The following is an 18,602-nucleotide window of genomic DNA, read 5'->3' as shown; positions in this document are numbered from 1 at the left end:
TTTTTCTTTTGTAGGTAAATAAGAAATAACAAGTTACATCAACGTTTCATTAAAAACGCAACAACTGACGAAGTTTTATAGTGCCTAAAATAACCTATTTTGCTTGTTAGAACCTATTTTAGGTTTATCCGCCTAAATCAAACTTTTTTTTTAGGTTTATATAAATTTTTCACAATTTTTATATCTAACAGAGGTATTTGTTCGGTTTGGTACCGAAAAATTAATTGACTAACGTGTTTGGGAAATACTTTCAGTCGATTTCCCTCCCTCCTAAATCCATAATGTTTTTTCCAAAGCTCTAAACAAAGCAAATTGTCTGGCGCCATTGTTAGCCTACCTGCAAAGTTCAAAGTACAAACTTGTGACCCATCTGGTCTTGCTCACTTTCACGTCAGTTTGGTACTTTCTGGCATTCACGCCTTGCGAAGTAATATTTCAGCATTCAAATTTGCCTCACTGAGTATGGTTTTTGTTGAAAGATCATTTTCAGCATTTGAGATGATCCACACAGACAAAAGGCAGAGTTTGACTGTGGATAACATGAAAAAGATTATGTATTCAGAGTGACCACTCTAGGATAAAATTCAACTGTAATTTCCGGTTTTTAAAGCGAAAGTTCCAAAAATTCAAGACTACAAACAGATGTTTTCCAGCCTTACGTATTACCGCCTCTCACCAACCACACACATACAAACAAATATATTAACAATATAAAGGGTATGTGCGATTCCTACGTATCCAAAAATTCTAATTCAATTATATGGTATACATATTTAAAATATTTAATTTAAGGTGAGGAGTTTACATTGGCCATTTTACATAGTCAGACTAAAAATACATCTATAAACACAATGCCTCAGGGCATTAATAAATATGTATAAATTCAATGATATCTGGATTAATAAAAGGTGGAATTTTTCACATAATGGAGAAAAATTCACGCAGAATTCCCGGTGAGTTTCCACCCAGGTATTGTGCAGCAAATTATACATGCGTAATTGATTCTTCATATCAACAAAGAAACTTTTACTAACAACACAAGTATAGTATTACAAGAACTTGTGGATAATTTTGAAAATTATGTATGCAAATGAAAATTTGGTTTTAAAATTAATAATTGGTTGTCAATATACCTACTATACGCCTTCATGGCATGGTGCAAAGCACAGGGGAGCACTTTACTTTACTTTTAATATACCTACTAAGATTTTTTACGGTTCTTTTAACGATTACACCTATCAGTATTTTTCAGTTTTGAACAGTTTTAAGTTTTTTTTTGGAAGCTACACACTTCAGGATTTTTCGAGTCTAATTTAAAATTTTTAGAACCTATTTTGGGATTTTCAGAGCCTGTTTTAGGAACCTAAAATCACACTTTTTAGGACCTAAAAATCCGAGGTCTAGTTATAGATAACCGAGAGTCCGAGGAGCAGATAAAAAATCAGCTCAAGTCAAATGAGCGATCAGCTCGCTGACAAGTCAGATCATAGTTCACTGTTAAGTCGGGAGAAAATAACAAGGTATCTGTCAGAAAGTCAGAAAGTTTTAACCAATCCCTTATTTCTTTTCATGCTAAGCTCAAAGGAGAAATAACATTGGTTTCTGCTGCTTAGAAGAGTATTAATCATTATACAACCTGGATACCCAGAACAGTTGGATAAGCATGATCATAAATACTTTATCTGTAAATTCAGTTTTTGAAATCAAGTGAACAACTCGCCTACTACCCACTCACTATACCTTTACCACTTGTACTGAATAATTTCCGAGTGTCCGTCCAACGGTAAAGCTGTTGCCGTGTGCTCAGTATGTCCAGTCCCAATTATACTTTCATGGCATAAAGTGGACTTCAAAACAAACTGTGATAAACTTTCTTTGAACAACTTCACTGAAAGTATTCTACATCCCCTGGCGATGAATAACAACTATGAAGAAGTTAGCCCAGGTTTACAAGACATGCCATGACTGTACCATAAGAATGAAAAATTTTAAGTTAGCCAACAATGTCGAAAGTACAATACATATTGAAGCTTTCTTCATGTCATAAAGAGATATTGGCTAGTTGAATTTCATAACATTCTGAGGTAGCATTTTCTTTTTCACCCCTTTATGACCCTCTTCATTGAAGTCAAAAGTGGTAAAGATGGACAATACCAAACATATAAATTACTTATTTCCCTTACTTGAAGTTATGCTGAAAACTTTCCCGGCGGAGGAGGCTTCCAGTAACTTCTTTCGAATCATCAGACAGCTTTTATAAATTATACTGGGTCACGTAGAATGATCTCCCATGTTTGGAATGTAAATAAACATGGCAACACAAATTCTACATTTTATTGCACTAGGCGAAAGAATAATATGTGCCATTTTGTTTTAAATAACACAATCTGAAGATTTGCAATATGTGCAAAAAACGAGGTTATGTCGTCCAAATGCTCACCCTCGAGAGCTATACATTCATAAAGCCTCATCGTAGCCATTACTGTTATTTTATGATGAGTATTATCTTTCAGCTTGTCGGTTGTCAACAATGAAAGACTTCCACCTTCAGGTATCCCATAGGAAGAAACATAGGTGCGGACTCCATGGGGCTTGAGGGGGCTCGAGCCCCTCCAATGTTAACGATGTGGTGGCAGAGCCCCCAAATAATTTTTCTTAAGAGGATCTAATGTATTATTTTGCTTCTCTTGTGAAGTCTACTCTGAATTGTGCCACATGATCTTAACTTTAAATATACATTTGAAATGTTCTAGACCATCAACTTTGGGGGGCTGAGACTGCCAAAGCATCAACTTTGGGGGAGGGGGGCTATGACCAGAGAAAGCAAAACACATGACTTATTACTATATACTATACAAGAGTATTGTTAACATTTTTACTAAAAAGAGTTTCAAAAGACGATTTGCATGAACTAGGGGAGTGGATGGGACGTTCGGGCTACAAATGGCTCTCACATGACATTCACAACGAGATCATTGATGTAGAGAGATCTGTTTTGCGCTCTGTAGTAGCAGATATTAAAAGTCGGGAATATTTTGCTATTATGGTTGGCGAAACTTGCGACATATCCATCCGTGAACAATTGACATTCTGCATTCGAACTGTGAATGAAAATTTTGATATTTTTGAGGAATTCATGGGCTTTTACGAGATTCAGAAAACTGAGGCCAAAACTTAAAAAACGGAGTGAGTGAGTCATTCATTAATTTATTTCAGTGATCAGAGCCCCCCCGAATAATTTTGACAAGTCGGTGCCCCTGGGAAGAATCACAAAGGACAGATCCAGTGAGCAAGGTGACCACAGGAAGTCAGTTTCTCTCAGAATTGCATGTGCATGGTGCTGCCATCTTGTTGGAACCACAGAAATGAATGTCCAAACTCATTGAGTCTGTCCCAGTCTCTACAGAGCAACGGGATGTGACTGTCACCATGCGGTATTCTTTCTTTCTTCCAAAAAAAAAAAAAAAGAAAAGAAAGTATGGCCCACAACTGACACGCTCACTGTGGATAGGGTGCTCAAGGAGTTGTTGAGCATTTTCTTCAGCCCAATACTGAAAGTTATGCTTCTTGAAGCAGTCCAACAATTGAACATGAGCTTTGTCAGTAAATACTACAGTTTCGGCTGGAATAATTGTCAAGATGGCCTCCCAAGATGTTTGGTAGTTGATTCAATCACTTTCCTTCAGTTCGTGTACAACTCTCATGTTGCAGGGATGGAACTTAAAGATTTGCATGTACAGTTTTTCGTTCCACAACGTGGCCATGCAGTCTAAGGCATTGAGCTCTGGCTACGAGATGTGTACAGGTTTGAGTCTCCTGGGGGAAGCGTGACAACTTTTCTCTGAGATTTTGGCCTGTGTATGGGACCGGTGGCCACCCACCATCGTGAGGAAATTAGGGAGCTACGAATGAGTTGCATAACCCAGTCATGGAAACATACAACGACTGGGGGTTCGGCGTGCTGACCACACGTCACCACGTAACTGGTTAGATGATCTCCCACCTCTGCAGGTTGGAGTGAGGCCTGCAGTTGGTAGCTAGGTTCTGGCCCTCAAGGGCTGTTGCACCATGGGTTATTATCAGTGACATGCACTGAGGAGTAGCTAGTCTAGCAGAGATAGATCAATCAATCTCACGTCTCTAATTATTTTCAAATCACAATATTTATTATCTTGAAGCCTCAGTTCATATGCAACATTTCTTTCCACGTGCTTCTCGCCCCTCGATGTGATCAGCTGGCAAGGCTGGATACCCTAGCTGGCTCTTCTTCCGCCTTACCAGATCCAGGTATATATCTCCTATAGGACAGATAGAGGATAGGTTCCCTTCGATTCCTTTGTAAATCCTCTAAATAACTCGGGGGAAAATTTTCTGCAGTACTTATGTTCTCTGTATTTACAGAACCTTTTAAACGTTGTACAATATGTATGTATAATATGGGATGTAGTTTTATTTGTATATAAATGGGAACGTACTTGTATTATGTGCAGACAAAAATGTTATGGTTCCTTTTGTTTTTTCAAATATGGAATATATAATGATTAAATAACAAATATTTGCTCAAGCTCTATTTATCGCTCTCGTTTTAGTAGTGTTTTATTTAAATATACTAATAATTTGGCCTCCAATAAAAAAAAATGGGTAAGCTAAACAGTTATAAATATGGATGTATTAATTTGGGCAAGAAAACGCACGTTCTAATTGTTGTTGTTGGTATGGTTTATTTTACTTCATATTTCTGGCACATTTGGTTATCGCGAAAATGAGGATGTGATGATATAATGAAATTGATGAAGGGACCTCACAAAGAACAATTCAGGCCGGGATTCGAAACCGTGACGAGCGAGCATTCTTGTTCCTGTGTTTTGTACTCTGCAGTGAATAATGAAATAATTTGGAATGTAAAATGTATCCCAGAACTAAAAAAGCCAATGAATATTGTTGAAGAAACTACAAAAAAGTGTGTTTCGTTACCTGTTCATCCCCTCTAATACATTGAATTTTTGCCACCTTCCATCACTTTTTCTAGCTGTATAGATTTAATCCCGATAAGTAGCTAATGAACTTACGGAAGTCACGAGGGACAATCATAAACCGAGAACTCTGGACTCCTAATTTCACAGTGCCCTGCAGATGCACTGGGAGGAAATTATTTGTATTTTCTTTTTCCTTTCTTTAGCGTTGCTTTTCCATCACTTTACCTAACTTCTGCCATGACGATGAACGTTAATTAAATTAAACGTATGAAAAGTGGTTACAAAGGAACACTCATGCACAGGCCAGGGCTCGAGCCCGGATCCTTCAGTAACGAGATCGTGAGATGAAGAAATTAGGGAAATCAAGCAATGCAAATTTTTTGGAAAAACGTTAATCATATGCAAATATGGTGTTTCAAAAATCCAATTGAAATTTACGTACCACTGTGTAAATACGCAGTTTGCTTTACCGATACCCAAGTATCCGAATAGTTAGAGCTTTCCACTCATCATTGTTGTCGGCCGACTTCCATGGGGGAGTGCAAGTGGCCCCGGATCGGTACCAGGTGGATGCACATAGTGGTTTGGATCCAACTTTAAACTGTGGGTCCAGTCCCTATTAGCTTTTATGTACATAAAGTGGACTTAAACACCAAATCAATCAACTGCGGGGTAGTGGTTATCACTGCATGCTATGACACCAGGAGTTCAAGGTTCGAACCCCGACCTCTGGATTGGTGTTTTTTGTGTTTGTCTCTTTATTAATTGTATTGTACCATCTTCGTGATTAACCAAATATGACAGCGACGCTAAGTAGTATAAATCAAATCATTGATTGATTGTTTCATTTGGTTTGTTTTACTTCGCTTTTCCTACACTTTTGGCTATTCGTCAAGATGGTACGTTAAAATTGATGAAGGGACAAACACAAATAACACCTATGCCCAGGTCGGGGTTCAAACACGGGATCTCTGGCTTAATAGTCAAATCAACATGTTTTGGATTTTCGAAAGTGGGTGGGATTAACACGTGCTTCTTTTCAGTAGTCCTTCCTCATTTTGCAATCCTTTCCTTTCTTTGACGTTCTATCTTTAGGAATACTGGGGGAGGGGGATTATGACCCACACCAACCTCCCTTGGGCACACCACTGATTGCTACCCCAAGTGTCGACATCACCGCACGTCACTGGTTATTATTGTTATGTACAATTCTTTTTTTTTTCTCTCTCTCTCTCTCTTCCCCCCCCCCCCCCAAAAAAATCTCTTGCATTCCAATGGTGAGTCCCCAGTCTTGAAATAATTTTCCATTTTGAAAGCACTATGTTCACCATGTGATGCCATGTTGCCAACTGAAATGGTATCGCTTTTACCACTCACAGACATACCTACCACCCACCATCACTAGCACCAGTAATTTGAAATCTGGAAGATCATTCTGATACTTGTTACACCATTCTTCCCCAGTACTATGGTTAAAAAGTTTACAAGAAAGGTGGATACAGACACCAGAAGTGACATCCTGTCAAACTAATACATGGAAATAGAGTGACAGTACGAATATCTTCTTTAGGTCTGAAGATAAAACAAATTACAGAACTAATAATAGAATATATATATATCTTGGCAATTTTCAAAACTTTATTTTGCCTAAAAATATCTTCTCTGCATTTTTTTCAGCAATCCATACCACCATACAACATGCAATTGTACAAAAATAAGTATCTGGATAAATAGAACCCATCTATTACAGAAACAAGAAATAAATTACAAACTGGGACATGTCTTCTTTAAAAAATGTACAACAAAATGTTACTACAGACAGAAATGCTTGCTTAAAATCAAGTATTCAAGCATTATAAATAATAAGTACAATGCCTATTCCAACTCATTATGGAAATTTTTCACTGACAGTTGAAAATAATTCTCTGAAAAATATCTTATAAGGTTGCAAAAAAACAGCAATAATTCATAAATATGTAGCATAAAAAAGTAGCATGTAAATTTAACTTTAACACAACATTGTATTTCAAGAGAATAAAAAATATTGTAACCATTTATATAAAATAAAGACAACATAAAAGTATTTGCCTCTTAACTTGAATAATAGTAATATTTTCAAAACAGCAATATGATAGGGTAAAAACAAGTGTGAAATAAAATAACACAACCATCTCGTATAAAAAGTTTCGTTACTGAGATTCTAAGAAATAACAACAAATACATAAAGAATTTAAAAAAATAGGTCGTTGACCTTAAATTCATTGGAACAATTAATTGACTGTTTCTCAATATATTATGCATGTCTAATGGAAAAAAGTATACAGCGTAACACGGATACAAAATATACATATATTTCATCAATATACACAGCAAAAATATACATATGTCACCAATATAGACAGGGAAGAACAACCAGTATTATTGATGAGCTATCTGCTCACCATATAATTGTTCAAAAATTCATTACTTTTTACAATGGGATGATACCCACTAACTTCAGTTTAATTATATGCAAGTCTTTTTTTCATCACTTTACCCACTGAAACAAATATGAGACATAAAGGTGCAAAACAATAGCAATAACCTTGAAAGAAAGGGAGAAGGAGAGAGAGAAAGAAAGAAGGAAGGAAGGAAAAAGAAAGAGAGAGAGAGAGAGAACGAGAGAGACCCATCTATCCTTATCTCTCTCCTTCTTTCCCTTATCTTACCAAGAATGATTGGATGGAGGCACATTGCACAGTGGTTCAGATTCCACTTTAAACTGTAGGTCCAGTCCCGATTAGCCTATCTATGCATAAAGTGGACTTAAAACAACCACTCAAACCAAGAATGATGTCCACAAATTTTGTAAGACACACATAGATGTGTGTTTTCAATTACTGTTTAAATATTTTTCATGCCAAATACAAAAAAAATTAACTTTTCAACCCGACCATCTCAGATTTTCATGAAATTTGGTAGGATGGTAGAAGATTAGAAGATATGAAGAAACTTACATGTGTAAAATTTTAGCCCTCAGCGATACACAGTGTTCATACAGCAGGGTTACCAACTATGTAAAAAAAAATGTGAAATTTATGCTTACAAGGTCAACAAAGAAAATCCATAACTTTCCTTTTAATAATGCTATAACTTTCATATTGGGTTTGTTTTGAAGCTAAGGTAGCACAGTTTTCTTAAAAAAAATAGTCTTTCATGAAAATTTTGTAATTTTCAAAAATCGTATCTTCAATTTTGGTGGGAATAAGGTATGTTATATAATTAAATATAATCTTTGTTTGGTGTAAGTTTCATTTTGGGATGTCTTTGAGAACAGGAAAAAAAATCATACAATAGCAACACAAATGAAACTAACTGTCTCTATAGTCAACAAATGTGACAAATCCGATTTTGAAGAGTTTACCACTTTCTGACTTCTAGGTTCGCCACAATCTTGAAAAAAATGGTGCCAAAAATTCACCTTGAAAATTAAAAAAATAATATCTCGAAAACAGTTAATTGTACACCAAAAGTGAAGATAACCATAATGAAAGAGCAGAAGATTTGATAAATTATGGTTTCTGTTTGATAAAGCTATCTTAAATCTTAATTGAATTAGAAAAATCCAATTAATTATTTTAATTTTTAGAATTAGTGTAAAAGTTGATTTCTGACACAAACATGGCTCATAATCTCCTCAAGAGAATGTTTTGTTTGTTTTTGCACCACTTGATTACTAGGTGACGATGCTACCAATACACCATCGGGGAGGCCCAAGAAATGAATGAATAAACAATTCAATGACACTATATATTTCAGAAGCGCAAGACTGTCCATATCACGAGCTCCTTTGCTGAGGCATCATAAAGGTGAATTGGAGTTCATATCTATGTACTAATGTTATGTACCAGACTTATTACAGGCTTTTGGTTTTAAAACTCATGTGGCCATGTCACTGGTTAAATTTAAGATAAACAAAATGCTTCTTAAATTTTGTGCAGTGTTATTTGACAGATTTAAATGCACTGAATGTATCTGTGCAGTAAAATGTATCAATAGTTTCCTTGATATTACAATTTACACTGTGCACATTTACTCAATCTGCAATAAATGCTAACATGGTGAGATTATATGAATATACATGAGTATGTGAATTATGCAACTAGTGGCACTATATAAACAATTTCACGGTTGTTCACATGTGAAACACAGTCTACTTACAACCTATACATTTATTTATAACACAAGAGAAATGTAATATTTTGCAGATAACTTTTTAAATGATCAGTATATAGCAAAAATCGTTATGTTGCAATTTCCTTGAATAACAGCATCCACTACAATAGCAACTAAAGCAAAAGAATATTTCGAAACAAAATATAATAGTAAATATTTGCAAGCAATCCAAGTGTAACCATTCATATTAAAACGACCAGTATATTCAAAACATACAATTCATACAAAATCAATGGGAAGTATAAAGAGTATAACAAATTCAAGTGAACCTATCACAAAATGTTATTTTAAAGAAAAACAATTCTTCATCATTTCTACTCTGTTATCCAAGAATCTAGGTATTAAATTAGAAACAACATAATTGCTTTTACATGTGTTATATGATTTTCAGGTTTCATGTCAGTTTAAGATGTAACCAGTGGCGTGCCCAGGATTTTCGAAAGGGAGGGGTTGCGTACACTATTTTTCGTAGTCATCCCTCTTTCTGCCATCCTTTCCTACATTTAACATTCTTTTTTTTAAGGAATACTAGGCTAAAAGGGGGGATGGGGTTATAACCTCCACCAACCCCCCCTTGGGCATGCCACTGGATGTAACTGTCTGCTGCTAGCACGTTACATTCAGCTAAGTTTAATTTTAGGAATCAGTATTATGTTTTCTTATTGTTTTTTTTAGAAGAAAACTGCTATATTTGCTAAATTGCATTTATTGGAAGACTTAATAAGTCAAAACTGAGCAAGTTAAATAAAATATTTGTTTGACATTTAACAAACTAACACTTGTGTAAATACAAGATTTGAGTTCAAATAGTCCAGTGTATGGAATTTCACTTCCATGCCATTATAAATTATTTCCCATAACCAAATGATAATTCCATGTTACCTTCATCATAAATTAGTAAGATAAAGAATAATATTTGCAAACCACATTCAAATTAAAATTATAAATGTTCAGGTTAAATTCAGCAAGAAGTTTTACTACAACAGAATAGTTAGCTTTTTTGGAACTATTAGATACATTTTTGTTACAAATGTTGCTAGAAAAGAAAAACATATAAAATGTATGAGGGATGAGTAAATTCAAATTGTAGGTTGGAGACAATTCATGTTGTTATGGAAATATTAAATATATATGCTGAGATTTCTAGAAGTGTATGCCCTTTCCTAAAAAAATAACCTTGCATCATCTACTGCATCTCTAATTTTATTACTATCGGCTTGTTTGTCAAAAAAATAATATATACAATAGGAATTTTAATTTCCATAACAAAGGTCATTTTACAATTGAGTGTACAATTAAAGTTATAAACAGATTACGCAAAAAATATAAAGAAATAAACTTTTTACTGTCTGTGGGTGTTTAAATACAAGGCATGTACTGAAAGTCGTGAGCCTTGTTCGATTACTCTCAGACCTTGAGCATTTCAGTTGAATGCACACGTATGGCAGGTTCAGCCATCTATTCTCTAGTGCACGAACCACATGCTGGCACATGTGCACTTTCACTGTCAGTACTGTTGGTAGGAGGAAAAAAGCATCCATAGAGAGTTTGTTTCATCTACGTGCTGTCGTGGAATTTCCAGTTAGTGAAAAAGTTGGAGCTTCAGAAATTCATCAGCATTTACAGAACTTCTATCGAGATACCTGTATGGGTTACAGTGCAGTGAAAAAAGTGGGTGAAAAATTTTAGGGATGGTAACACACACATTGTTTATAAGCCTACTGAAAACAGCTTCCACGCGCAACAACAAGTACTGGATCGACGTGCTTATCCGAAGTGACAGGAGGATAAATGGGGGAGAAATTGCACATTATCTAAACATTGGACACAGTGCTATGCAGGACATGATAAAGTCTCTTTCAAAATGTCATTTTGCAACATGACAATGCCCGTCCCAATACAGCTGGGCGCACAGTGCAGGAAATTGAACAGATAGGCTGGGAGCTAATGCCCCACCCTCCCTACAAGCCAGACCTACTCCCGTCTGGCTTTCACTTGTTTAATCCATTGAAGAACAGCATTCGGGGTACCAAGTTTCACAACGATGACGAGGTAAAGGATGAGCTTCGCCGGTAGTTACGTCGTGCCGAAACTGACTTCTACAAGAGTGGCATTTCTTAGCTGCCACTACGGTGGCGCAAAAGTGTTGACCGATCTGGATGTTATGTGGAAAAGGACCAACGAGGACCAAATTATGTATTACCACAGGTAGAATAAAAACAGTGGTTTCTGACTTTGAGTAATATTACTTGACTCATTACTTTCAGTACATACCTTGTAGTATATAATTATTTTCAATTAATAAATCTGTAGAGATCTGAAAAATTACATTTTGAAATTTGACTGGCACTTATACTTTTATACTTTCATTCTTCTAGAACAGATGTTTGGAAAACAACATTTTAAATTAAACACAGAAGGTGCATGCAGTTGTAATTTGAATATATAATTGCAATATGAAGTTTTGTGATGAAATTATTCTATAATATTTCTTTCAAATACTCTAGATAGTCTGTGAAGAAAAAATAGATTAGAGTTTTTCTGTATTAATTCTGCCATAATGAGAATGGATGACAATGAAGTGGCCTACAGGATTCATCTTAAGAACTCAAACCTTAATGACGATTTTAATCAAACATTGGTTTCACACCACTTGATGCAAACTGCTATCATTATAACTTGAAAATGTAAGTCTATAAGTTTCGTTGTTCAGTTGACATTTTAATTTTTATACATATATATTTACTTAATCCTTGCACAGCCAAGTCAACTCCCTCCATTTAAAATAATATCAAAATACTATTTAAGGCTGTTGTGGATTTGGGAAGAAAAGAAAAATCCATGTCTTTGCTCAAAATAATCATAAAATAGGATGGGTGTTCAATCGCTATTTTCGGCTTGAATTTTTTCTTTGATATTCTTCACTTCAATGTCTTCCTGCACTTCCCTGCTTTTTCTAAATTGTTTCCCTATGAATGCATTTCTAAAAGGATAAATTTTCAGTTCTGCATACATAAATTTTTATCTTATTTTCATAATCAGTTTATCTTACTCACAAAGAAATTTAATAAAACTACATCTACCACGAACCTTAATTAGGCACAATGCAGTCCAAGAACACATAAGGTTATTCAACAGAAAAGCAAAACAAACCAAAAAATAAATAATAATCAATAGGGGAGAGTACATAAAATGAGAGATATAATATATTACTTCTCCTCCTCCTCAAGATAATCATAACATGTAAATGCAATTTCCAGATTATAAATATATATAAAAAAAGTTCAGAAAGCACAACGTATACAAGATAGTACAATTTTTTTTTTCTTAAATAACATTGCTAAATTCATCAAGGTGCAAACATAAACTTGTGGTACTTTTGTCACTAAAGTGACTAAACTAAATTTCGAAACAGTGCAGATCATATGCATGTATATTTGAAAGTAGTAACAATGTATTTTATCAATTGTTTAATCTGTTTATAAAAATAAATATAGACTTTTTCAAACTCTTCATCTTTCATGATGTTCACAGTATAAATTGTAAAAAAAAAAGTTACAAGTGTTTGAAACTTGTGTGGTCACTCTTCTCAGAATGAAAACATCATCTACCATAAACCAATGGTCCAATGGTTAATGTAATCAATATTATTTGAACCATCAGATGAATTGTTAAGTGCACAATGTAATATACATGAATCAATTGTAATGTGGAATTATTCAATTATAAACACACATACCTACAGATCAGGTATGTATGTTGCCATTGAAAAACTGGTGGGTGATAAGAGATAATTACATTTATCCTAGAATTTAATATTAACTTTCTTTAGCTCATACTAATGTCTGAATATACTACATACCCATGCACTGTGAGAAGAAAATGCCTGTATCATGGAAGCAGTTTCTTACAGTTAATCTTGAAAAGAAAAGCACATGGCAGGATCAATATACCATATGATGAAAATTTAACCCTTAGAATGCCATTGTCACTCACAGTAACAGTCAAAAACATTACTGCATTAAGAGCAACAGGTATTCTTGTACTACTACAGCCACTAGATGGTGTTCAAATGGACTTTGTGTTAACTTCATTAAGCAAAACCGACATATTGACTTTGTTTTATCTTTTGTAAAAAATAGGATTATTGCTTGAATGATGCTGGGAATCTAAGGGCTAATAACAATTCAGTTCTGTTCTTTTCATGACTAAAAATAATGAATCAATCAGATTATTAAGCACATTCAACTCAGAACAGACTAGATGGAATGTTTTTAGATTTGTGCAGATACTCATTACAATTCCAGTCTTTACTCACTTATCACGTACATGTACCAATGACAAATCAAGTCCTAAATGCAGTAACAATCATAGATATTACGACACTGCATTATGCTCTAGGTCGTACATTTTTTATTTCAAAAAGTTTTCTCACAAAATAGACTTGTATTACAGTTGTGCAAATTATAACAATGCACTGGGCTACAGACCAGTACTGGACATATGTATTGTTATCTACAAGCAGATTGTAATCTCTCGACTCCTTTCCTCGGCTGTGATGCTGGTATTGAAGCATTTCTTGAATATTTTTCTCTACTCCTCTAATACTTTCCTGAAATTAATGTTTTATATTCATCAGTAAGAATCGCCTTTTCTTCTGTTCCACTTCTTTTCATTTTTAACACAATGAAAGGCAACTGAAGATTAAATTGATATTAAAACATTGTAGAAATATTCCTTTTCAAGACAGTTTCCCATTTCAAAGGCTAACAGTACAATTTTTATTTTTAAAAGCTGGTGGGGTCATTCATATCAGTTGCATGGATTTTCACAAATAGCTTATTGTCAATGACATCTTCAATCAATGATGGAGTAACCTGCTTGGCATGCAAGAGATACTGGGATCAGTATCCAGCATCTCCACCATGTCTCGTACTCCTAAGGGCATGGCACTTGCTTCAATAAATCAATGATTGATTGATTGATTTAAAATGTTTGGATGCATCAGCACTTTAGGTTATTTTGCACCCTTCAGTGTATGCAGGGGAGATCCCCTCACCTCAAAATTAAAAAAAAAAAGGTGTAAAAAGTCCCTTGGGAAATGTTAAAAATGCAAGTTGTAAATGGTCTTGCATAGGCGAAAAACAACACATTAAAATAGTGAAAGAGGCCATCTCTTCTCCAAAAGCTTGCTAAAACACTGTCATCGTCTCCCAACATGGATAACAAATCGTTGGGAAGGTTAAAACACTGAGATAATTAAAATCGGCACATTCGAGAAGAATATGCCAGAACGCTTAATACAAAGTTGCAAATACGGCACAATGGCGATGTGTGAAATGGCTGTGTCCAATTTGGAGCTGTGTTAAGATGACTTCTCAGCAGGAGAGACAGGATGAGGAATGCCAAGCATTGGTGAGGGGCTTGATGTTTGAGGTATGGGCTTTATTAATTAAATTTGAGACCTGGATTACCATGACTAAGGACTATATACTTTTCAAAGGTCCGATATTATAATGACTTTGAGAATATGCAGTTATGGTAAAGGGAAGGTGGACCTTAGTCCATGAAAGCATGTGGACTCTCACAGTAGATCACCACACACCTATCTTTCCTATGTCGCTTCTCTAGATCTCATCTCCTTACTCTTTTGTACAGGTTGTTTGGCTTTAATTACCTCACTTGGTTGCTTCACTAATGTAGAAATATGTAATAAGTATGACTTTGAGAAGTTCTGTGGTGTTGGTGTATTAAGAAATTGTTATTTGGAAATTTTCATGTGTTCCACAAATCAGCACTTAATTGTAATGCAGTACCTAACCCATCATTTCTCAACCTAAGGAGTGCGATCCACTGGTGGGTCCCAAGGGGGCATTTGATGGGTCGTGAAGTTGGGCTCGATAATTTATTTACGGTCTCTTAAAAACCTATTACATTTAAATTACTAAGTCTAAGAATGAAATGTGTGTAATTTGTTAGCATTGTTTATTGTTTGCAAGCGTAAACGAGGGCTTCTTAAAGTACTTGATGTTAGCAAAAATATGGATGCACACCTCTACAAGTAATTCTGCCAGTGTCCATGCTTATGGGTCCCATGAAGTGTAATATCCTTCAAGGTGGGTCTCGAACTGAAAAAGGTTGAGAACCATTGAACTAACCTGAATGTAATTGATTTTTGGCTGCAAATTATAAATTAAACTTTTAAAATTTGTAACATCCATTGAACATATGTATAAATAATTTTGACTAATGGAACTTTATTATGAAGGGATAACTTTGTAACCAAAGCATGTTGAAAAGTAAAACCTTCAGGTATAAATACCCAGAAATTTTTGATAAAAGAGTAGTATAATTTCTTGCCAAAACAATTCTTTCTACAATAAACTGCTTAAAATGGTAATCCAGTGCTTGTGTTTCCATGATCCTGGGATGGCTCCAGTGTAGGCCTAGATAGTGGGGTCGGAATACCGGAAAATGTTTCTTTTCCGGCGGACAACGTGCCCCTTGGGGGGGATACTACATTAATTTCCAAAACTAAAATGACCCAGGCCCCAAGTTTTTAAGCCCTTGTTTGTCTGTAATGGCATCTTCAAAATGGCGGTCATGACGAAGATTCTATTCCAGTTCATTGCAGTTATTTATCATTCATGACATCTTATTTCCACCTAATTTGCAGTTTAAAACAGTATTATTATGATAAGAAATTAAAAAGAGCCATATTATCAATCAAATATTATTAGATATGGCGGTCAATATGGCCACGAAAAATTTAAAAATAACCTTTTCAGCTATGTGATCATGTGTGAGATCAAACCTTATGCCCTGGAGATTCCAGAACTCAACGATGGCATCAAAAGTAGTGTCAGACTAAGCTCATGAAATAATATTGGTTCAATTTATTTATAATCTGTATATATACAGGGTGTTTCAAAAGTCTGACACCATAGGACAAACTGAGTTATTAGTGCAGATGGCAAAAAATGCAAAGAGGGAAAGTTGTTGGAAATATGAGGTTTTAAATATAATGTGCTTGAATTTTCAACTTAGCATGCACCGTTGAGGCTGTACGCTGGCACAAGCCTCAATGAGAACTGCCATTGCCTTGTAGCCACATGCTTCATCCTTAAAGTGGGCATTTACGTTTTCGCAAAACTGTAATGTACTCTGTAAATTTAGAATGATGGTGCAAAATTAAAGTAAGAATTGCATGTGTGTGTGTGTGTACAGAAACACAAAGACACACATGCACGTGCACACATACACACAAGCACACAACTACAAAACCTGTAATTGTGGCTAATATTTTCTGAAATAGAGATTCTTCATTAAGGTATAGTGATATGAACATAGAATAAAATTTCGAAACAAAAGGGGTCTTACTGTTTTCCCCTTCTAATCAGGGTAGATCACCACTAAAATATATTTTCGCTCAGACAAGATCTTCTGTTGGCACAAACCGGAAATGCCAACAATAATGACGATTAAGAGGGTAAAGGTTTACGCAGACTTCTTCTTTGGTGCCCTAAGTTCGCCGTATCGAGTAAGTTGTGTGTCTCAATGAATAAGGAAAGACATCCGGTACCGTTCATCAAAAGGAAGGAAGCAGTGTACCAAAACCAGCAGAAAAAATATATTAAAAAATGTAATGATTCATGTGTTACGGGTTGCTATCTTCCGTCATCACGCTGCTTCTCCTTCAGATGCGTCTGGCACACAGCCACAATCTTTAGTCCCATTTTGGCGATACTCTGTACATCTGGAGACCTTAACCTCTGGTGGTACAAATAGCATTTCTGTACCTACTTCTTCCAGAATCTGGATAGCTCCACATCAAGTCGATGACTTGTTGGCAGTTGATTGCATAATCTGTTTGGTTCTTGATAGCAGGTAAGTGAATTTTGTGGATTTACTTTTTGTGTTATACTTTGTGCAGGTATCTCTGAATCATAACACCAGAAGATATATAGAAGAGCCGATGTCCAGGTCTCCCTGATGGCATTCTGGTAACATTGTCACATTGTAATTATGAAATTCCGGTTTTTGGTGCACAGTGGAGGCACAGTGGTTCACATCTAAGTTAAACTGCATGCCATAGCTGTGCATAAACCAAACTTTAAAATAAAATAAAATGTCTATGTTCATTCTTGGGCGATTCATCACCATTAACAAGCTCTCATCTTCCGAGGGAAGAAGAGGTGATGAAGTGTTAACTTCAGCACAAACAAGATGTAGTCACCGAAGGATGAGAACCACCGTTTAGTGACGTGACAGAGCTTGTGCAAGAAGATAACGAGAAATTGTGGGCGAGAGTATCCAATTCCACAGTCAGCAATGGAAGAATCCGCCAGCTTCCGAAGAAAATGCATTGCAAACTGAGAGAATTTTGGGGAAGTTAAGCTACGAGAATTGGGGCTTCAGAGGATGAAACAGTTTCAAAAGAAAGTGGAGTCATCTTAAATGGCTAGAGAGAGGAATGTTTTTCAAGCAAAATGTGAGGACTATAGTAAGTGCCAGTGTGGTGTAAAAATTCTTAAAATAGTGTGTGACTTCTTACAAGATCAGAGATCCACGAAACTGCTGCACATGATAGGAACAAACGATAAGATCATCCAGAAGAACTTGATGGCACTGCAAGGCATCGTGAGAGAGAAAGAAAGGATTTAGAAATATGTGTCAACAGGGTACTCATATTTATCAACCGCAAGTACCTTCTTAGGATGTCCAGGAAGTCACTGCCACTTCGGACGATGAAGGTGTAGATGACCAAGACTACGTTCCCTCTACGTGGAGAAGACGTAATAATTGTTGTGGTGGCGAGGGAGATTCCAATTAATGTACAAGCAACATAGATCCAGTAGCCATTGTGACAGCAGCTCTATAGGACCACCGGACAGTGACGGTGGAGGACACCTCGAAGATAGTTCAAAGAAGAAGCAAGTTGTGGTGTCAAGGGAAAACAGCATAACCAGCAGAGGTTAAAGTATCTTAGTATCGCCAAAATGGGACTAAACATTGGATGTGGATATCAATGTCCTCCATGCGTACCACTGGCCCTTTGGCTGTGTGCCAGAGGCATCTGAAGGAGAAGCAGCGTGATGATGGAAGATAGCAACCCGTAACACATGAATCATTACATTTTTTAATATATTTTTTCTGCTGGTTTTGGTACACTGCTTCCTTCCTTTTGATGAACGGTACCGGATGTCTTTCCTTATTCATTGAGACACACAACTTACTCGATACGCCGAACCTAGGGCACCGAAGATGAAGTCAGCATAAACCTTTACCCTCTTAATCGTCATTATTGTTGGCATTTCCGGTTTGTGCCAACAGAAGATATTGTCTGAGCGAAAATATATTTTAGTGGTGATCTACCCTGATTAGAAGGGAAAACAGTAAGACCCCTTTTGT

At 35.8% G+C, this 18,602-nt stretch overlaps 2 protein-coding genes across 2 annotated transcripts in view; both read right to left on the bottom strand.

Moving 5' to 3' along the window:
* The window catches only part of LOC145998684 (facilitated trehalose transporter Tret1-like), a 142,469-nt gene that overhangs the window by 116,877 nt on the left and 6,990 nt on the right, over positions 1 to 18,602 (bottom strand). The window lies entirely within an intron of this gene.
* The window catches only part of loj (p24 family member logjam), a 40,804-nt gene continuing 29,856 nt past the window's right edge, over positions 7,655 to 18,602 (bottom strand). Inside the window, exon 4 of the mRNA XM_083135154.1 lies at positions 7,655 to 13,803. Within this exon, the coding sequence (XP_082991280.1) occupies positions 13,582 to 13,803 (222 nt within the window). The 3' untranslated portion in view covers positions 7,655 to 13,581. The remainder of the gene's footprint in view (positions 13,804 to 18,602) is intronic.

The sequence above is a fragment of the Lepisma saccharinum genome, chromosome 14, assembly GCF_977018435.1.
Source record: "Lepisma saccharinum chromosome 14, izLepSacc3.1, whole genome shotgun sequence".
NCBI lineage: Eukaryota > Metazoa > Arthropoda > Insecta > Zygentoma > Lepismatidae > Lepisma > Lepisma saccharinum.
The sequence above is the reverse complement of the archived record's forward strand: the minus strand, read 5'-3'. Positions and strand labels throughout refer to the sequence as shown.